Genomic DNA, 23,206 nt, shown 5'->3' with positions numbered 1-23,206 from the left:
AACATACACTAAAGCATTTGTAGTATTGTAGTATAGGTTAAATGAAAGGAATTTTAGAGTGGAATATTTTAAAAAAACAATAAAATTATTATTCATATGATATGCTCTTTATTACAAATATATTCTATATTCTTACATGGGACATATCTATATTGAGGTGTTTATTCTTAAAGTGGTTGTGACTCCTTTCTTTATTTAATAGAGACAGATTTGGTGGAAGCCAAATATATTTCATGCCTTTGGGACAACACACCTAAAAATGTTGTACAGCTGTTGCACAGTAACAACATTATTGCTGTGTAGAGCTCATATTCAAGCATATGACGATTTAGTTGATACTGTATATGTTGAAGCAAGCACTATAGCAGTTTCTGCTCCACTTAAATAATTGTAGACTAATTAGCAGTAACTAATTAACAAGGTCAATTGACCTTAAATTGCCTAAAGATTTGAAACCGAGGTTTTCATAGTGAAATTGTTGGTAATTTTTTGGTATTTATGTAGCTTGTTGCCACTTTATATAACCAAAGTGTCACAATATATACAATAACTACTTGTTTGAACCTTATATAAAAATAAACAACTACCAAAATAAGCTGTCCATTAATTATGGTACATAACCCAAACATAATTAAAGTAGCCAATACATATTTTTTTATTTATTGTAAACTATCAGCTGAAATAACGAATCTTAGAAAATACCACATAAAGTTCCAGTTAAAGTTTTCATAGGTAAAAAAAACAAAAAAAACCCATGACAAATGGGGGCCCTGCATTAAATGAATGTAGTCTATGTCCACATCCTGTACACTATATCAGAGCAAAAATATAATAAAGACATTTTGTATGGAGTATATTTTGAATGAGTCCCATACAGTGACATGCTAAGTGGAATACAATTGCTGTTTTATCTACAATGTACATTCAAGACGATTTTTTAGTATATTATCAAAAACACTTGCATTTCTCAAAGACCAAGTCTACATTAACATTTTTAAGGTACTATCACTGTTTTGTAACACATAATTGTTAAGACAGTACACAACTGGTTTTGGCAACAGTGTAACACAGCTATTTTGTCATTAACAAAGCAAGAATTTCTTTTGTATGACTTCAGGTGTCAAAATAATTACAATCATTCGGGGAAGACGCCCATTTATTGGTTAACTTGTTTTTACCAGTGATATGAATACATAATACACCTCATTAAGTGTCATGAAAGCATCTGTGTGGAACACGTCATCAAGTGATAACATTAGTCTGTTGTCTATAGACATAAAATTATGTTATAACAAAGTCCATAAACTCGTTATTAAACATCAGTGAAATACACATTGGCTGTTTTCTAACCATTGTTTTGAAACAGGAAATTTATTTTATCTACAGAGGTCTTGTGAAACTTTGAGTTGGAGTCTTGCAAATAAGTACTGTCCAACCATCGCAGGGGATCGGTCCTAAACATGTTACACCCACATCCTTTTGAAACAAGTTGTGTATATGAGGTGTTCCTCTCCGGGAGGTATGATTTTCCTTAATTATTTTTGTTGTACATTCCACTATGGAACACTTTCAAACTTAATGATCTTGTGCTGCAAGTGGGTGTGGTCTGTTTCTCAGTTTCTTGAGTACATATGGGCAGACCGACCAATCAGGCAAGCACAATAGGCGTTTCTGTCCTTTGGCAAAACACACCTAAAATGATTCAACATTACAAAAGGCTTGGGAGTTCACAGGCACATTATGGGTAATAGAAAAGCCTTTTACTTGCTGACCAGAAGTTGGACATTACTCTTCATATTCAAGGGCGTGCTCTCTTCTAGTGGCTTTCCACTTTAAACTTTGTTTATGAAACAATATGTTTAAATAGATGATCTCCCCGTCAAATCACCACAGTCCCTTTCTTGTTACATAACACACCAATGCATAATTGTTAAATATAATTGTATAAATAAAATAAATATACTTATATAAATTATTGGTATTTCAATATCGGCAAGAATGTCTGTTTCTTTGACTCTCCCTGTCCACTTCATAAATATCTTAATAATCTTCAATTTCATTAGATTTCGATATATGCACTCCATTCATATTTGCTGCTGTATTATTCCAAGCGTACCTCAGCCATTATTAAACAGCAGTCATTTTACACTTATTTCACTTCATTTTTATTTAAACGGATTTAAAAACTTGTAAGACGCAGTATAGCATACTCGAAGACCTCCGACAAACAAAGACTGAAGCGCTCTTTCTGATTGTTTGGATTCTGAGTAGTAAGAGGACATTAACATATAGAACTATTGTTGTATATGCATTGCTTGTTGTTGGGATGAATGTTTTAACACATCACAGTGACTTCATTTGACAGTCACCCATGGGATGGCTAACAATGTACGCAAACATTTTTCTAACCTAATCCCTACATTGGTGTCAATATTCGGAAATAGATAAAGTATGCCTGCTTGGTTTCTACACGTGCCATTGACTTCTTCAGTTAGTGTGATTGACTTCTTCACATGTACAGTGTGTGGTCGTCTGTTTTTTTTTATAGACTTAAGAATTTCCTTAAAGGTTGTACTAGATCCCTAACGCACTGTAAAACCCATTTACAAAAATAGTCACATGTATAAGGAAAGGACCTACAAATGAAGTTAAAAAAAAGTATTAATCCACTAACACAAGTTCTGTAAACATATGGCGGTATGGTCATTGAAAATGCAAACAGTGGACACAATTATTGTACTACAGTGTTTTATGTGAAGCACAGAAACAGTATAGGTTTGCATTTCCTCGACTGGTCCCAACAGATTGAGAAACTATTGGTGGCTCTCTGTGTAAGAAGTGTCAACTGGTTATTTAAACAGTAACCGCCAGTCAAGGTTGATACACCATCTCTTGACATGAGGTCACTGTCTTATTTTAGGCACTGACCTTGAGTACATATATGCAAGAACTGTCAGTTTGGCATAGATCTCCCACAGGAGTCCTGTTGACACAGATGGGTCATCTTCACAGGTTGTAAACAAATTATCACACAAATGAAAAAAATGTGTAGTTTTATTTTTTAGTCTCCTTGGCATCTTTGCTTTTGTCCTCTTTTTCTGCTTTATCTTTTTCATGTTTTTCCTTTTCCGGCTTTGTTACACTATCGTACGATGGAGGTGATGTTGTAGAGGGTGTTATGTCTGTTTTATCTGTGGTTGAGTTGCCATTAAGCTGTTCAATAACCATGTCTTCTTTAATAAGCAAGCTATTTGCTTCTTTCATTTTTTCTTTTCTATACATATATGAAGCTTTTTTAATCGTTTTCCGCAAAAGGTATTTCCGGAAACAACGCTGAATGATAACTACAGATAATTCCTCTTGCTTTCTCCGTAGTGTAGATGTAATTGGTTCATAGGAGACTTTTGAAGGATTGGACGCCATAAACCTCTCTTCCATCGGTTGTCGGAGATTGTCCATTTCGTCTCCTTCACCCAACACGCGCTTTGTAAAAGCAAACAGGATGTCGAGGCAGTGAATTCTGTCACCGCTTACCATGGGAAGGTCCATTGCAATAAGCTGAACTCTGTTTGGTTTTGGTATACGGAGAGGTGGATCCAGTGCATCGGCAAAATCAGTTAATTTACTGTACTGAATGAATTGTGTTGCATCTGGGTCAAACTTTTCCCAAACTTCATAGAACATCTCAAAGTCATCCTCTCCCAGAGGTTCTGCACTTTCTTCTGTGGCAACACTAAAGTTCTCCAAAATTACAGCAATATACATGTTTACCACAACTAAAAATGATATGATGATATAACTTACAAAGAAGAAAATCCCAACAGAAGGGTTACCACAATCACCCTTCACAGAACTACCTGGATGTTCTGCAAATGGGTCACAGTCTGGTGCTCCACTGTTAAGAATAGGTGCTAACAAGCCATCCCACCCTGCTGATGTTGTAATCTGGAATAGGCAAATCATACTATTGCCAAATGTTTCAAAATTGAACATATCATCTATTCCAGCTTCTTTCTTGACATAAGCAAAGTTGGACATTCCAAATATAGCATAAATGAACATCACTAAGAAGAGCAAAAGACCAATATTGAAGAGGGCAGGAAGTGACATCATCAATGCAAACAATAGCGTACGAATTCCTTTTGCTCCTTTAATGAGACGCAAGATTCTCCCAATCCTAGCGAGTCTTATAACTCTGAATAATGTTGGAGAAACAAAATAATTTTCAATCATGTCTGCCAGAAACATACCTGGAATGAACAAGAAATATGAATATTAAAATCAGTTGACAAATCAGTGAAAAAATGATTGACCTTTTATGCTAACCGACAAATAAGTTGAACTGAAACAAAAAATTAGAATGCATATTTTATAACTACCTGTAAGAAGCATCTATTCATATACATATTCAAACACATGTTAATCACTCCTATTGTCAAGAAACCATCTATCGACTCTTCCTCCCTCTCCAGCTACCGCCCCATATCCCCATTCCTTTGCAAACTACTTGAATGTCTAGTCTACATCCATTTAACACACTTTCTCATTATTCACTCTCTACTTGACCGCTTACAAGGCATCCATCCCCTTCACTCCACCAAGATTGCCGTCACCATCACCAATATAATGATCTACTCTTGGCTAACTTGAAGGTCCATTTCCCCCTAGCATTCTACTGATTTTGACACAGTTGACCACCCTCTACTCTTTGACACCCTCCACTTCTTTGGTCTTTGATCCTTTCCTGGTTTATCGCCTACCGCTTTGATCGCTCCTCCAGCATCTCTTCCTCTGCTCCCCTCCTCTCTATCTATTTGTTGGGGTCTCCCAAGGTTCTGTTCATGGTCTATTGCTTTTCTCTTATTACACCTTCTCTCTTGGTCGACTCATCCACTCATTTGGCCTCCAATAATACCTCTTTGCCAATTTTACTCTACCTCGCCTCTCCTGACCTCTCTCCCGCCTGTCCTACAGCCCCTCTGCCATCTCTACTTGGATGGCTGAACCCTACCTCAAGCTGAACACAACCAAAAATGAGCTTACTCTCTTTCCAGCGCTTAGTGTCAAGTCCCCTCCACTGTCTCCCTCAAGCTTGATGGTGTCACATTTCCTCCTATTCGCTATGCACTCTACCTGGGGATCATCATTGACTCTGCCTTCATGTTTACTCCCCAAATCCAGTCCTTCAAACAATCCTGTCTCTTCTACCTTCACAACATTGTCATGATTCGTCAAATTCTCTCCCTAGATGTCATCAAGACCATCGTCCACTCTCGTCCACACTCTTGTCATCTCTCGCCTTGATTATTGCAATCTCCTACTCTCTGGGCTGCCTGTTACATATGTGCCTCCCTGAAATCTTTCCTGAATGCAGCACTGCAACTAATCTTCCTCTCTCACGGCTCTTCTTCTGCTGTGCCTCTCTGCAAAACCATACATTCCCTCCAGAATACAATTCAAGCTACTTACCCTCCTACATCTCCAGCCTTGATAATAAATACTCCCCTATTCACCCACTCTGTTCTGTCAATGACCTTTGCTTCTCCTCATCTCCTATTACCACCTCACATTCTGCTTCCAGGCCCTCGCTTGTGCTTCTCCTCACTTTTGAAATTCTATACTGCCTGACCAATCTTGCCTCCAATCTTTCAGCGCTCCATCAAAACTCACCTTTTAACGTTTTCCTACCCCACTCCATCCTAAGACAGCTCCCTCCTCACGGTCCACCTGCTCTTCCACTCGTTTCCCTCCACCCCTATTGTCTCTATTTCCTTCAATACACCTCATGAAGGTTATATCTCTAGAGCTTAGACCTCCCTACTTCCTCTTTGTAAGGTTTCCTTTGTTCTAGTTGTGTCTTCTAATGTATTTGTGTTTTCTATTCTAGTCTTCTTGTTTTGCATTGCTGCTTTTGTTTTTCTTGCCTTAAACTTATTTGTATTGTGTTCTATTTTTATGTTAATTGTACAGTTAGCAGAACCAGTGGAACCTTAAAAATAAACTATGATGATGATATACAGTATGTGAAAACAATACGTTTGGATTTTAAACTTTCTTACACTTGTTCTAACTAACTAGAAGTAGTCATAATGATATCCCTAAAAAGAAGGCAGTACTGTACTATACCAGGAGAAAACATCATACAATAACAGAAATGACTTGCTCCTTATTTGTAATAAATGAACAATCAAGAGGGCTAAAATAAAGTCTGTTGTAGTATAATGAGTCTATGTGAGAATTTCTGAATTATAGTCAACAATATCAGCTATTGTGTGACAATATCTACTGTGGGGATCAAGTTGAGTTGAGCGCAAATTTCCTTTTTGGCGTACAATGTACTTTTTTACATCTCAGCATGCACACAAGTCACTAGTTTCAAAACTAGAGCTTTGTGCACCTGTGCAGAGGTACAAAAAAGTGTATTATACATCAAAAATGCAATTTGTATTCAATTCAACAGAAGCCCCTGTGTTACGTTACAGTGAAGTGACAAGCCAGTAAAGCGGAGAGAGAAATGACAGACATAATGGGCCTGAGTCATTAAGGAGAGCAAAGCATAAAAAAGAGTAACTTTGCACCGGGGCAAAACCATGTTGCATTGGAGTAGAAGTTAAATTTAAAATGTGGGGACAGATTTATAGTTGGGGAAGGACATGTCCTAGATCAACTTTAAATTTCAGTGTAAAAATAAAGCTATCAAGTATTTGTGTGCTAGATGAAAAAACTGCCAGTATTTAAACTTATGTGCAAAATAATAAACTAATTTGCACCCCTCGCATTGTAACATGGTTTGTCCCGGAGAACATTGACTCCTTTTTTGCCTTATTTTCCTTAATGACTCAGGCCAACACTGCAGCTTCTCCAAGGATGATTATTCCAAAATAAAATTTACATCTTTGTGCAAACTGTTATCAATAGAACATAGATCATAATGTTGCCCTACTTAATTCTATATTTACATATATATAAAATCATACACACTTTTGACTACAGTTTCCCTTTTAGCACATACCTACCCAATCAACTTAATGCCAATATAGACTATAATATATTTCTGTTAGGATGTTAGAAATATTAAGATCTATCTTAAGCTTTTACAAGTTTAGTGATACTTACCGACAATGGAGAGAATTACAACAACAAAATCAAAAATGTTCCAGCCGATTGTGAAGTAATAGTATCGCAGTGAAACCAGTTTCAGAATAAATTCCCCTGTGAAGAGGACAATGAAGACCATGTTGATCCAATACAAGTTGTTTTCCATATCATCGCTCTGTTCATCTGTTTCAATCATCATTGTTACCATGTTAAGGCAAATAAGGATCATGATGGTGATGTCAAATGCTTGTTTTGTTACAAAGTCAAATACTATGCCCTGGAATTTATTCTAGGAAAAATCGGAAAATAGAGATTATTTTATTGCAATTTAATAAATTAAACCACATCAACAAATTACTATGTATTATTAAAAAATAAATAATATATATATATTTAAGGAGGATGAAAATTCTTTACTTGTGTATTATTGCAATATGTCACTGAAACTTTTTAAATGAACAGGTAAGATATAACATTTAGTTGTATGACTAAAACTTAACAGTAGGTATCGTGGCAACTTCACAAGTCAGATTTTATATTATTTGAGTAATACTATTTTCCAACAAATATTTCTGTATACTTTTATTTTTGCTGTCACTAATGCGCTATTCTGGATTATACGTTCTGGTGCACTTGTTATCTCCGTTGTAGTTGATCTTCGTGGAGTTTTAAAAACCATAGTTTATAATACTTATTGTAAACAAGCCATCTTGGCTCATAAATCCATAAGCTTACCTGTAAAAACGGGTGCATTCATGCAAACACAGGAATGTGACATCATACTTTTGTAGTTGACCCTATTTATAAACCCACTGGATTTTAAGAGCATGACTCAGGCAAGTTGTCATATCGCTGCTCATTATTCTAGTGAGGGTGCTTCTATAATTCTTTATACCGCTGACCAGAACAACCTGCCCTACCCTGCACTGATGAGACCAGACCAGGTTGAAATGGAGCTGTCTGCAGGTGGTTGCATTGTATCCTGTGGGTGGGACAATGACTCACGGGGCTGCCATGTGAATGCCATTTCATACGTCCATACTCGTTTTGGAGAGGCTTATTGGTATGGTCATCCTTCAAAGGAGATTTGTTATTACAATAAAGTTAACAATAATATGATTAACTTACCGGTGGTCTTGGAATGGGTTTTTGTGGCTTTTTAGACCCCAGCTTCTTCATGGCATTATAATATTTCTTTTGTTCTTCGGTCATGAAGATATCTTGACCTCCAAAGTAAAGGAATAAAAGAAAACTAGTTAAAACCTTGTACGTGTATCAATGAGGAACACTGCCCACATTTTACAGAATTCTTAAGTAATTGTTACATCCAAATGTAAGAATCAGAAAACTATGTGCTTGTATAAGACTTTAGCTATTCCACTAATTAATTGTACAACTAATGTAAAAGCTTACTGCGAGTTTTGTTTTTCAAGGGGTTACATTTGCACAATAGGGTCTAAGGGAGATCTGTTTGCGCTGAAGCAGGATGATATTGGGATGCGGTGGAGGATCCTGACTGCAGACAGAGGGCCCCTAAAGATGTCAGGAGCTTCAAGACAAGTATGGGCTATATACTGTCTACTACAGAGTGTGTATAGAAAAATGGTTAAAGGCAAAATAGAATCTGAGGGTCTATTTTGCAAATGTAACCCCTAATAGGCAAAGCTCCATAAAAATTCAGTTTACCTTTAAATAGTCCCTATGATCTCAGATTTTGTCATAATACTAAATTAATTATTGTACCAAATGATTGGACACTACACATTAAATGAACACATGTAAAATACTTATCTTCTTTTTTTGTTGGTTGAAGTTGTCAATAATAACACCAATAAAGAGGTTCAGGGTGAAGAAAGAGCCAAATATGATAAAGATGACAAAGTATAAATACATGTATAGGTTTTCTTCGTATTTAGGCTGATCTTCCAACTGAAAAGATAAAGTTGAGCATATATTATAATAGTGACACAGGGCCTGATTCAATAAGGAATGTAAAGCAACAAAAATGAGTAAATTTGAACCCTGGCAAAACCATGTTGCATGTAAAGGGGAGGTAAATTTAAAATGTGGGGGGGGGGGCAGATTTATAGTTGGGGTAGGGCATCTCCTAGATAAACTGTAAATTTCAGTGTACAAATAAGCTATAAAGTATTTGTGTGCTATATGAAAAAACAGCCAGTATTTATCTTATGTGCACAATAATAAACTAATTTGCACCCCTTGCATTGCAACATGGTTTTGTCCAGGAGAAAACTTACTTATTTTTTTGCCTTACTTTCCTTAATGACTCAGGCACACAGAGTGGATGTTAGTACTTATTAACACTTTCCTATCTGGATGCATTTTATACTTTAATGACCATCACAATTTTATGGGTTTCAGCAGAAATATTTTTTTATTATTTCTTAAGTCTACCCAAGTGAATTTTGTAGTTTTGTTTGTCTGAACAGATAAGGATTTCTTCCGGCACCATATTAGAATACTAGTATTATTTTTATTTTCAAAAATTAGATATTTTTTGTTTACTCAAAAAGATTTTTTTGTTTTCATGAATAGTAAAATTACTTTCATTTATCAAATGCAAAGCCTGATTAACATTATAGAGCCGGTAGCTCTGAGGTGATCAGACCCTTTGTAAAAACCATTATAGAGCCGGCGGATCCTCGCATTGCCCCCTTAATACTAGCAATGTAACTGTCGCTAGTTAAAGTGACGTCACTGTGAGTGCCGGCATGCTGTACAGTCGGGGTTAATAGCAGGGTTGACGGAATTCCTGTGTGTCACTTTCTGAGTAAGTCGCTATTTCCTACTTGTGTAAATTTAAGCAATCGGGTTTCTTTTGTAAGAGTTACTGATGTCTCTAATCTTTTCTTTGCGCCAATGACTACCACGGAGTGGCGGGAATATCACTAGCAGTTAAAATGCAATGAAGGCCTTACACAATCAGTCATTCATAATTTATACCAACCCTTCGTGAATCAACTGCAGCATACATAATGTCCATCCATCCTTTAAATGTTGCCTGCAAAATAAATACTTGAATTTAGCTGAATTATTAAGTACAGAGAAGATTCATGTGTGTACATGTTCATTTTAATTCACAAAATAGTTTCATATGCCTTAAAAGCAGACTAAACCAGAGCTATCTGTCTGTAAGTACAGTATTTGACAGTCATAGTCTAATTTATCATTAAGTTTCAAATACCAAACCATTTACATAGTGTACCATTGAGACCACGGACACGAAAATCCCGGCCCATAATGCAACATGTTTACATTATCTCCAGTGAGGACAATGATGAAAAACCAGGATCTTTATATATAAGCACTAACACTGAATTAATTATCATAAAGTATCATAAATATGGCATGATGGCTATACAGTGCCCATACTGTTAAAGGGAAATCCACCTTCAGACAATTTTATCTTCCAGCCAGATTCTTCTGTTTCTTTCCCTGCCTATGGATACTACACAGTAGGGATTTGTTGTGGATGAGATCCTTGGGAGGGGTGGACAGGATTGTTAGCACTAATAACAGGTAAATGTTTGTGTTCTGTACTACAAGTACAGTAGAGTTCAGCTATGTACTCCAGGGGGTAAATGTATCAAGCTGAGAGGTTTCCGGCGGGTTGGAAAAGTGAAGATGTTGCCTATAGCAACCAATCAGATTCTAGCTATCATTTTGTTGAATGTACTAAATAAATGATAGCTAGAATCCGATTGGTTTTTCAAACCTGCTGGAAAACTCTCAGCTTGATACATTTACTCCCAGATATAATTATATTTACAGGCCAGTTCTGCAAGGTCTTATTTAACCCCTTCCCCGCTTAGGCACCCATGTGCTTTGCTTATCACATTCACAGACTTCAATATTCAATACTTTATTTAGGTGGTAACCACTCAAATTATACCTCGGTTTTCAGAAGACTTTGCATTTTCAGAAAATGCCTTTGGTTTCTAACTTAACACTAGAATGCACAATCATTTCTGGGAAGTGGCACAATAGTGTAAAACAATGCATTTTTGATTCATACACTAAAAAAAAGCTGTGCAAACTGTGGAATACCTTTCAGAATAAATGCAGGCCTTACGATACGAACAGTCCCTTATTGGTATGGGTTGACTACCTATTTGTACTTCTGGCAACCTCTATGCTACTGCCACTTTCTGTGTGATTTTTGTTTGTTTGTTTATTCAAACATGAGATGAATGTATTGTGAAGGTCACACAGGCATATATAAAGCACAAGAAAAGCCTGCAATGCACAATAATTTCCAAGAGGTGGCGCAGTAGAGGAAAAATGCTTACATTTTTAATTCATTTATTAAAATGAAATTTGGCAAACAGTTGACTTAACATAAGGTTGTGACATAAGTACAAATATGCACCTAATACCTTTATTTACATAAATATGCATTTCTTTGTGCGGGGATCACAAGTTATCAACAGACAATAAATAACTCCTCTCTTTCAAGTTTGTCTACCTCGTAAATGGGAAGAGAGGCAGAAATTTGGCACCCAGAGGAGCCTCCTCCCTTCTATTTACATAAATATTGTGGGTTTTTGGTTAGTTGATCATGATTTGAATAGTGAATTCCGGGAGATCCCGGGCAGGGGGCGTGGTTGGAGGGCGGGAGGGGGCGGGGCACGGTCAATCGCATCATTTTGGAGAGTAAATTGCAATATGCGAGATACTTGTCTGCTCTCCAGGGAGTCCGGGAGACCTACCTGGATTTCGGGAGTCTCCTGGACATTCCGGGAGAGTTGGCAAGTATGGATATATAACAAGGGTAGCTTAGGATTAAAGAGAAAACTCTCCTCTTTCAAACAAGGGTAATCCTTTTTAAGCAACATGGGGGAGCAGGATCCCCTCTTGTAGTTATTTTTTTTTTATAAAACAAAACAAAACAAAAAAAGATTAAATCAAAAGAGAAGGGGCACCCTGATTTTAAGAGGGTGCCTCTGTTTATTTTGGATCCTGGAGCAGGTGAGTTCTGAGCCATCTCCAATCTACGTCAGTACTTTTGCACTTACCACTTGAAGCAATGCGAGGTACCCTGCGCCCACGTTATCAAAATTCACTTTTACGTTCTTCCATCGAGCGCTTTCATTTGCCTTTTGAAGCTGCAAACATTCTGATTTGTTGTTAACTTCAGTTTCGAGGAACATTTCATCGGTGGTTGTATTAACACAGTGATAATACTTCCCCGCAAAGAGATTCACTCCCATAATGCTGAAAATCAACCAGAATATGAGACAAACCAGCAGCACGTTCATGATGGAGGGGATCGCGCCGATCAAGGCATTCACAACCACCTAGTGCAACAAGTAGGGAGGGGGACAAAATGTCAGTTCTGGCAAAAGCAGATTACGTCGGTCGGTGTCACACACGGAAAAGAAAAGCTAAAGTAAAATCTAAACAGATGGATTGTGTTGGAAGAAAACTCACGTCACAAACAAAAAAAAAAAAAAAGAGAAATTATATAAAAATAAAGACCTGATAGTGGAAAGATGGACGCACAGAAATGTAAACTGCAGAAAAAAAAGAGATAACTGTTAAAATAAATTACATACATGCAACACAAGTCAAATAAAAACAAAACAAAATATATGCTGAAGAAATTATAACATGGTAGATGGATTATGGGACAAACTCTAAAGTAAATTCATAAACTACACAAACATAATATATTGCCCTTTTTTCAGGTGGAAACACAGTTTTCAGTCAAAACAACTACTTTTCCAAATAGTTGCGCATGCTGTAGGCGGCCATCGGGGCTTGTATATAGGAATTGGAAGGACATGCGGACATTAAAATATATATTCAGACCAGGATACATCATTACTTGAGTTCCATGTATTATATGTTGTGATTCCCCTTTAAATCTAACACATCCTTTAACCAACTTTTAAGATATTTTACATTGTAGAAAACAAGTATGACAACTTAAGTACAATTGTATCCGCATTGTGTTTTCCACAACAATACAGTGGGAAGTCCATTTGTAACATTCACAAATATCCATGTAAACGTGCTCATAGAATGACAAGGGGAAATAGGGTTGACCACCTTTTTCATTGTATCAATGTTGTATTATGACACAAATCTGCTGTGCTCATTGTATTGGATACAATTATCTACAGGAAGTAGTTTGATATCATCCACAATGGCATAAAAAATAATCAGCCATGCCTAATGATATAAAGGCATAGCTAAAAGGCACAGAAACAAACTAGAGAGAAAAAAGTGATGTATTTAGTAAATGTTGCAGTAGGGCAAGTACAGGGCAACAAAGTTATATGGAGGTGGAAAACTTCTTGGTGTATGACATTGCGTGTGCCCTTATGTACTAAATCTTGCTGGAAGCATTATGTTTCATTATCAGCCATTTCAGACTATGAACTGTTACCAACAGTGTGTTTTGTTACCAACGGACATATTGTGGTCACACGTAACCCAATTTTGAGGGCTAATTGGTTCACTTAGACCAAATTGGGTAGATATTGTTGTCCATGAGGGCCCCAAAACACATGACTTCCCCAAACAATCTGATTGGATGGTTTACTGACATACATATAAATCCAGTTGACTGATGACCACATCTTCATCAGTGTAGATTTGTCTACCACACAATATGTTTCTACAAGGCTGAACAATTAGATGCACCCATGTGTGGAGAGCCTTAGAGACAAAAAGTTTGGTGAATATATAAAACAAATTGCCTGCAACTAGTCACAGGCGTACATCAAAGAACTTTTATTCTGGCAATTTTCTGACATGTTTACATACATATTTGTGAATGTTATTAGTTTCAATTAAACCATACTTGGCAACTTTATGGAACCTTCTGCTGGGAGATCACGTAGGTGAGGTCCAGGTGGGAAGTCCGGTGGGAGTAGCGACGCGCTTTGTGTCATTGTGGACCACATAACGTGGCCTGTGATGACGCGTTTTGCTGTGATTTGTGTGTCATTATATGGGTGCTCTGCTCTCCTGGCAGTCTGGGAGAACTCCCAGACATTATGGGAGAGTAGCTAAGTATGAATTAAACACAGTTGATGGGTTTAGGAAATGATTCCATGATTAAACTGTGTCCAATGCAATCAATTTTACATTGTCTAGAGACAGCACATGATATTGTAAAAAAAAAAAAGCTTGGTTACTTGAAAAATTAGCAGTCAAATAATTCATAGATGTTTCTGGTCAGGTCTCAAGAGACAACAGTAACTTTGAAAGTAGATTTGAACAGGGACTGCAATAATGTCAGTCATCTCCAGTTGTTCACTTTCATGTGATTTATGGGAATGTTTGATTTCTGACATGCATTTTACAATCCAAAATACAGAAAAGATAATACATAACATTGTTTATTGGAAACTTTTAAAGGAGAACTATCAGAATAAACCGTGTAAAAATAGAGTTAATCATTGTAGTAGGTAGCACATTCAAATATTCTGCAGTTCTCACTGTTGGTATTGCTGTTTATGGACTAAATCTCTGCAAACAGCAGATGCAAATGCAACATCCGCAACCCAACATATCGACAATGCATAAAATAATAACATATCAACAGAGGGGGTGTTTTACAACAGAGTGGTGCAGGGCAAGATTACACTGTACGCAGAAATATCTGAGTTGGTGCACTGTGCAAAAAGTGTCACAAATAGTCTTGTTTCGCAAAAAATGAAGTATAGTTTTTGCACTATTCTGAAAAGCTTTTGCTGCCATTAGGCTCTAGTGGAAATCTATGCATATGGAGGCACACAACACCATGAAAGTGGATTTAGAATTAGGATTTTAGGACCACGCTGCCCTTCGTCAATGAGGCTCCTAGCATGCACACCTGTTACAATTTTAAGGGGTGCTTACCTTGCACTCGAGGTTACAACATTACAAGTTCATGTAAAAACACTTACAACTTCTGTTGGATTAATTCATTTGATCAATTAAAATAAAAATGAAGCTGTTTTTATTTTAAATGTCTCATTTATAGAGTCTGACTTCTGGGAAAACAGGTATTGTGAGTTACTATTGTGTGCCAAAAACAAGAAGAAAAAATATATTTATCTGGCGCTAAATATTTACGCAAAAAAATATTTTTGCCACACTCATATGGAACTTTCAAATACAGCTGTACTGGGGATAGTACCAGTCCCCACACAAGATATAATCCAAAGAGAAACAGAGCAAGAAGGAAAATCTGCAAGGTGTTAGTTTCTCAGTATATATTCTTTTTGGTAAGCTAGACCAAAGTCATCCAAGGTAAGCTAGACCAAAGACATCCAAGGTAAGCTAGACCAAAGTCATCAAAGGTAACCTAGACCAAAGTCATCCAAGGTAAGCTAGACCAAAGACATCCAAGGTAAGCTAGAACAAAGTCATCAAAGGTAACCTAGACCAAAGTCATCCAAGGTAACTTAGACCAAAGTCATCCAAGGTAACCTAGACCAAAGTCATCCAAGGTAACCTAGAACAAAGACATCCAAGGTAACCTAGACCAAAGACATCCAATGTAACCCAGACCAAAGTCATCCAAGGTAACCTAGACCAAGTCATCCAAGGTAAGCTAAACCAAAGTCATCCAAGGTAACATAGACCCAAATCATCCAAGGTAACCTAGACCCAAATCATCCAAGGTAACCTATACCAAAGTTATCCAAGGTAACATATACCCAAGTCATCCAAGGTAACCTATACCCAAGTCATCCAAGGTAACCTAGACCTAAGTCATCCAAGGTAACCTAGACCCAAATCATCCAGTTTCCTTGGATGACTTTGGTCTGGGTTAACAAAGAGAATATATTTTGAGAAACTAACACCTTGTGAATCTTCCTTCTTGCCATGTTCACTACTGTGTGCCAGTCTCATTTTATCAATCTAGGATGTGCAAACTCTGCCTTATTAAAACCAATGTAAATAACGCCACTTTCTAGACGCACTTGGAGTTCCTGATCATCCACAGCAATCCTGAGCTCCACCCTATTGCTGTTACCTTGGCTCATAGAGCTCAGAGTAGATGTGAAAAGACGCCGAACAGAAAAGCAGCCACATGAAATCGCAAGAGAAAAAAAGGCTTTTTATGCTGCTCTGCTGTAAAGGACCCCAACTTGTTTTCTTCATTTAAACAAATTGTCATTTTTTTTTAATATATTATTATATAAACATACTAAAAATTAATAGTTCTCCTTTAAATTAATAACCTTTAAATGAATGAATATTATGTACTTCTATGACATAAATTGTTATGACACATGCATTCATATAAGCATATTTGTTATCATTATTTATATTGTTAGCACAGCAGCAGCAGCGTCAAGCAATTGTGTCATGCTGTGATACGTTCCCTTTTAAATTTCAACATGCATAAAATTAGTACAAGCGTATCTTTATTTCATCCGTCTTCAGTTACTTGATGGATCTTTTAGATAGGGTTAACTCCTGAAGCTTGTACCACAATGATCACTGAATTTATACTGCATTGTTGTTGTTGTTTTACAAAGGATTTGTGTAGCCAGATAAAATGTATTTTCTAAGTGTAGGTTTTGGTTACACTCTATTTTAGTTATTATACAGTATTCCAGCCAGAATAGAGCATAAGTGACATTTCATGTTTAGAATGTCTAGAATGTAAGCTCTTAGGGCAGGATCTTCCTTACCCTACCTCTCATGTCTGTCTATCTACCTTGTTTGCCCGTGATGTCCTTTTCTGATTCTTCGCTATGCTGATTATTTATTCATGCACACGTACTTGATTTTGTGTTGCCTGTAATTGCTGGAGCATAACTCTTTCTTGGATTATTTACCACACGTCCGCTATTATGTTTAATTGTATTTGTTGTCATTCTGATGTGTATTCATGTGTTTGTTATGTTATATTCCTGTGTCTGCATGCTGACTCTCCCACGCTGCGCAATCTGTGGCCCCTTATAATTAAACAATGATGATGAGGATGGGTAGGTACTGTCTCCTGCACTGTGATAGCTGTCAGTGGTGACTCATACTATATTCAGTGGTGGGTTAATATCACATCAGCTGGCTTAGCTGCCACCAGTGGGTCAGTTCTTAGCATTAAAGGCTAACTCCACACAAAACGGAATCCAGCGGGTTCCCCAAGGTCTGCCTCTGTCTGCCAGTGCTATCCTCGCTCCTGTTGGCAGAGTGCTATTGATGTATACAATGCTGCCTTTATTAAAAAGCCCACCTTGATGTACCGCAGTAGAAACCAAGGGACTTTCTTCATGCCCAAATACACAACCTCCAGGTAAGTTATATTCTGTATTAATGTCTCATTTTTGGAAGGCCATCCTTAAACGCTTGTTTGAAAAGGGTGGAATGGAGAAAGGAAAGTTTATCCTAGATGGAGAAACCCTTAAAAATAAACTTTTACTTTATATTTCACAAGACTGCATTTACTTTTTTCTCATTTGTAACCATTGGCATGTTCCCTAATCATTTTAGATAGCAGGTCCCAACTGAACAGGACCTTCTGTATCCTCTGTAGGCCTAAGGATCCATGAGCAAACCTGCTGATGTTTAGGTGCATGTAGTATAACCATTTCATTTTACCCATTTTCCCCCAGCAAGCCTCAATTTTTGGGAACATAAGTTTATTTCCACTCCTGTTAACCAGAGCTAATAATCAAAATCTTCCTATCAGTCTTACTTTAATTGTAGTTTTTCTAATTAAAGTTGTTGAACTGAATTGACTTTAGTGTTTGTGTATAAAAATGAGAGCCATATCAATAATGAGCTATAGTAATGTATAGTAATGTAATGTAACATTTAATTAGCTGGGGAACTGGTCTGGGAATCGGTGCAATGAGGCAATCTAGATGAGGATGTAACCAAGCAGGATAATGAGTAACCATAGATACTTCATTCCATTCATCATCATCATCATCTATTTATATAGTGCCACTAATTCCGCAGCTCTGTTTAGAGAAGTCACTCACATCAGTCCCTGCCCCATTGGAGCTTACAGTCTAAATTCCCTAACACACACACACACAGACCGAGAGAGACTAAGGTCAATTTAATAGCAGCCAATTAACCTACTATTATAATTTTGGAGTGTGGAAGAAAACTGGAGCACCTGGAGGAAACTCACGCACACATGGGGAGAACATACAAACTCCACACATATAAGGCCTTGCTTAAAACTCGAACTCATGACCCCAGTGCTGTGAGGCAGAAGTGCTAAACACTAAACCACTCTGCTGCCCCAATGGCGATTTAATGTTTCAAGGACATCAAAACTGGCCTCAGTTGCCAGACTAGACATTTTTTTCAGGTGGCCACCGGAGAGATCGATGACCGTATTTTATCCATGCTTTAATACTAGGAAGTCGAATGGTGGATCCACTGCCTTGGTGACCCAGGGAACATGTTTGTTATATTCCTTTATTAAAATAGCCCACTATATTGTTTGCAAGATTCATAAATGATTGGATTGTTTTTCTGAATTCCAATCTTATTATTCTAGCACTGAAGTTCCTGGAATTTCAAGAGCGTTCGAGTTTTCTTGCTGGGGGAAAAACATACTTATTTCTAAACCGTCAAGTAGAAATATAAGTCATATTAGCTGTACTGTGGCTTGGTTACCATGGTGCGGGATATCTGAATTTTAATGAACAGCTAGTTTATCTAAAACACTTACAGGCAGAAATGTAACAAAGCCATAAATAAAAATGTATATTGGCTTTGCTAGAACCAGGTTTATACTATTAATAAAAACACGCAATATGCACTTTGTGATTAATACTGTAAATTTCAAAAATAATACCATATCTAGTTATCTAGTTTTAGCCTAATTTCTCTAACTTAATTAAAAACGCATTTCTGACGAGAGTTACTCAGATGAGATGATTGTGAATTTTAGAGTTAATATGTGACAGGACATGGCATGCTCAGTATATTGGTTTGAAAGAATATTGTCATAGAGAAAGGTCTTTCGTGTTTAAAGATCTTTTTATGGCTTAATGTCATGGGTGGGGCCTGTTTAGTGTTTTGTTTTGAAGAATTGAAGACAGTAACCTTTTAAAGTCCTCTATTAAAGTCTGCACTTGGGCCCTCAGCATTGGTACCCACTAAAGCACTCACTTGCTCCAATCTCCAAGCAGTGGCAGTAATTTGTAGTTGAGAGCTTGATCGGTACATAAGCTTCCCTTACTAACTAGCTTGATGAGCACATAAACTTCCCTGGCTAACTAGCCTGATGAGCACATAAACTTCCCTGACTAACTAGCTTGATGCAGGGGCGGATCTAGGAAATGACTATACCCTGGGCGATGTAGGGGGGGGGGCGATTTAGGCCCCGCCCCCTTTCCAACTTCTAAGGCTGCTGACGGCTGCACAGTATGCGCAGGTCTGCTCAGCAGTGATAATGTGCTGTCCCGCTGCTCTGATTGTGTTTAAAACACAATCAGAGCAGCCGGGCAGCACACTGTCACTGCTGAACGGACCTGCACAGTGTGTAGCTGTCGGCAGCAAGCCCCTGCTAGGGGGGGCGATCGCCCCCCCCCTGGATCCGCCACTGGCTTGATGAGCACATAAACTTCCCTGACTAACTAGTTTGCTGAGCACATAAACTTCCCTGACTAACTAGCTTTATGAGCACATAAGTTTCCCTGACTAACTAGCTTGATGAACACATAAACTTCCCTGACTAATTAGCTTTATGAGCACATAAGCTTCCCTGACTAACTAGCTTGATGAGCACATAAACTTCCCTGACTAACTAGCTTGATGAGCACATAAACTTCCCTGACTAACTAGCTTGATGAGCACATAAACTTCCCTGACTAACTAGCTTAATGAGCACATATGTTTCCCTGACTAAGTAGCTTGATGAGCACATAAGTTTCCCTGACTAAGTAGCTTGATGAGCACATAAGTTTCCCTGACTAAGTAGCTTGATGAGCACATAAGTTTCCCTGACTAAGTAGCTTGATGAGCACATAAGTTTCCCTGACTAACTAGCTTGATAAGCACATAAGTTTTCCTGACTAAGTAGCTTGATGAGCACATAAGGTTCCCTGACTAAGTAGCTTGATGAGCACATAAGTTTCCATGACTAACTAGCTTGATAAGCACATAAGTTTTCCTGACTAACTAGCTTGATGAGCACATAAGCTTCCCTGACTAAGTAACTTGATGAGCACATAAGCTTCCCTGACTAACTAGCTTAATGAGCACATATGTTTCCCTGACTAAGTAGCTTGATGAGCACATAAGTTTCCCTGACTAACTAGCTTGATGAGCACATTAGTTTCCCTGACTAACTAGCTTGATGAGCACATAAGTTTCCCTGACTAAGTAGCTTGATGAGCACATAAGTTTCCCTGACTAACTAGCTTGATAAGCACATAAGTTTTCCTGACTAACTAGCTTGATGAGCACATAAGCTTCCTTGACTAAGTAGCTTGATGAGCACATAAGCTTCCCTGACTAACTAGCTTGATGAGCACATAAGCTTCCCTGACTAACTAGCTTGATGAGCACATAAGCTTCCCTGACTAACTAGCTACAGATCTGTCTGGAAAAATTCTCCAAGTGTTGCAGCATTTAAGACACATCCCAAATGGTCCAGGGGTTGGACCACAGTGGTTTTACTAGATGAGAAGAATATGGCTTTCAAATAAAACTGCATAGGGTTCTCCTTTAAGGAGTGATGCCACGTGAGTGGATCAAGACTTTTTCTTAGGATTAATGTCATCATACGATTAATTTTTTAAGAGTGATGCAATAGATGGGGTCTCGTCTGTGTTTTTCATGAGGATGGTGAGGCCTGTATATGAGGTCAGGAAGAAAAATGTAATAAGTGCATATACTATGAAAATTAAATGAAATTTAGAGGGTCTGACATACCCCTACTGGTCCCTTGTGTTAGTCTTAAAAAATCCACTCATCCTGTTAAGAGCATCGAGCACAAAAATGAGCTTCCTGCTCTCCTTAATTGGCTATGCCAAGTAGCTGCAATCCTGCACAAATCTTTGCTTCTATGACCACGAATACAACCAACTGATAAATCTTGATAACTCCCTGTCAAACTGATATACATATTGTTGGTGTATATGAACGACCAGTGGACTAATATTAATTTATTAATACTGCTTCTACAGTAGAATTCTTTATAGATTCTAAAAAATCATCTTCACTGTCTGGGAATAGGATCGCTCTGTAATAGATAATGAGGAATAGGAATTTATCAACACTGCTCGTGATATTGCAGTTTAGCGAATGGACACCAATATCATTTATGGGAACTTTTTTTTTTTTTAAATCATGGCCCGGTATTATAATCTGAGTACAATTACTTTAATATAACTACCCAGAAACCAGAATAGATTCCGCATTGTGTGAATGTAAGGCACATACTCTTCTGAAACAAAACACTTTAACCTCATCCTTCATCAGAAATGTTAATATGGCAGTGACTAACTGACTGTCATAAGTGAAAATATAGCACCGTTAAAGGCATAAAAATGATTTCCATCAATAACAACACTGACTTATAATATCACATACACCATACAGAAATATACAGACTGCCAAACAATTCCTGATATTTTTAGAGTCAACCTTTTATCGTGTAATAATGACTTCAATGAATGAATGTACTTCAAGGTAGGGATAATCATTACATTTTATTCCTTAAAATAAAATCATCCATCAGCCTAACTGCTTGCTCGTGTGTCCTTTGTGACATTCTTAAATAAATAATGTACTATATTTCCAAAGTTCATTCCAGTCATGATTAATCTCCCTTAGATCCAATCTGTGCCTCAGTTTTATTTACATCTACTGCATACTAAAAAATAATGGCACATTGCAACACTACTAGTAAGAAATAGCTACCTCAAATATCTCCATATACTACAAAGCAGCTCAACATCTGGCTAGTTTAACTTTTAGGAAACTTGCATAATATCTGACCATTACGCTCCAATAATAATGTCATTAAATAAATGCAGCCATCTGATTCTAGTTTGTCAGCCAATGCTAACAAGGGCAGGGCAGCACGGTGGCTTAGTGGTTAGCACTTCTGCCTCACATCACTGGGATCATGAGTTTGACTCTGACCATGGCCTTATCTGTGTGGAGTTTGTATGTTCTCCCCGTGTTTGTGTGAGTTTCCTCCGAGTGCTCTGATTTCCCACCACACTCCAAAAACATTCTTGTAGGTTAATTGGCTGCTATTAAATTAACCCTAGTCTGTGTGTATGTTAGGGAACTTAGACTGTACGCTCCAATGGGGCAGTGACTGATGTGTGTGAGTTCTCTGTACAACGTGGCGGAATTAGTGGCGCTATATAAATAGCTGCTGATGATGATGATGATGAAGAGAAAGGGAAAGCTATACCAGTTACCTACCGGATTATGGCTTCAATGTTACTGGGTTTCAAAATCCCATTGTGGAAAGCTATTTAAAGGTTATTATTTATTTTAGCAAGATGGTTATTGGAATATAAGAGGTGTAGATTAGGTAAATTGCCAAACAAACATAAAACACAGCTGCCACAAAAACCACCGAGCACCTAAAACTCATAATACAAATGCAGTATCTTAGTAGCAAAGTAATGTAAACACCCCCCCAGAGGGGACATCTAAAAAGTAGCAAGTATGAATTGAGTGGGCATCGGGACTGTCTTTACTACGTGTGCAACTTTGGTTGTAGTAACTTAAAAGTCTTCATGGATAACAATATACTAAATTACAGGAGAAACATTACGTAAATACACCAACACAAAGCTCACTCGCATTCTGCAGTACACACTAACAATTATGTTTTGGATATAGTCTTAATTGAAGCATTCCGTTTGTATATTGTAATAGTTTCATTTGTGTAGATTTATACTGCAATTATATCTTAAAAGGATATATACACCACAATTATAAGGACCGGACTTATTGTAGTACAAGCCTCAGAAGTGAATTGCCTGTGGTAAATAGAAATCTGAAATATACATGCATGAATTAAAGCGTTTAATAGCATTACAATAAAACTCTCTACAATAATTGCTTAATTGTACATAAGTTAGTATTGCAGTGCAGCAAGCATTGTATAGCATCTACACAACAGATTAAGCCAATGTCATTACAACTG

General features: G+C 37.5%; 1 protein-coding gene across 1 annotated transcript in view; it reads right to left on the bottom strand.

Moving 5' to 3' along the window:
* Positions 1 to 646: 646 nt before the first annotated feature.
* LOC142098165 (sodium channel protein type 2 subunit alpha-like) overlaps positions 647 to 23,206 on the bottom strand; it is a 156,289-nt gene continuing 133,729 nt past the window's right edge. The window contains exons 22-27 of the mRNA XM_075180724.1: positions 12,135 to 12,416; positions 10,067 to 10,120; positions 8,890 to 9,027; positions 8,227 to 8,331; positions 7,117 to 7,387; positions 647 to 4,250 (exon numbers count right to left, since the gene is read on the bottom strand). Of these exons, the coding sequence (XP_075036825.1) occupies positions 3,055 to 4,250; positions 7,117 to 7,387; positions 8,227 to 8,331; positions 8,890 to 9,027; positions 10,067 to 10,120; positions 12,135 to 12,416 (2,046 nt within the window). The 3' untranslated portion in view covers positions 647 to 3,054. The remainder of the gene's footprint in view (positions 4,251 to 7,116; positions 7,388 to 8,226; positions 8,332 to 8,889; positions 9,028 to 10,066; positions 10,121 to 12,134; positions 12,417 to 23,206) is intronic.

Source organism: Mixophyes fleayi, chromosome 7 (genome assembly GCF_038048845.1).
Source record: "Mixophyes fleayi isolate aMixFle1 chromosome 7, aMixFle1.hap1, whole genome shotgun sequence".
Taxonomy (NCBI): Eukaryota; Metazoa; Chordata; class Amphibia; order Anura; family Limnodynastidae; genus Mixophyes; species Mixophyes fleayi.
This window is presented reverse-complemented; position numbering and strand designations above follow the sequence as displayed.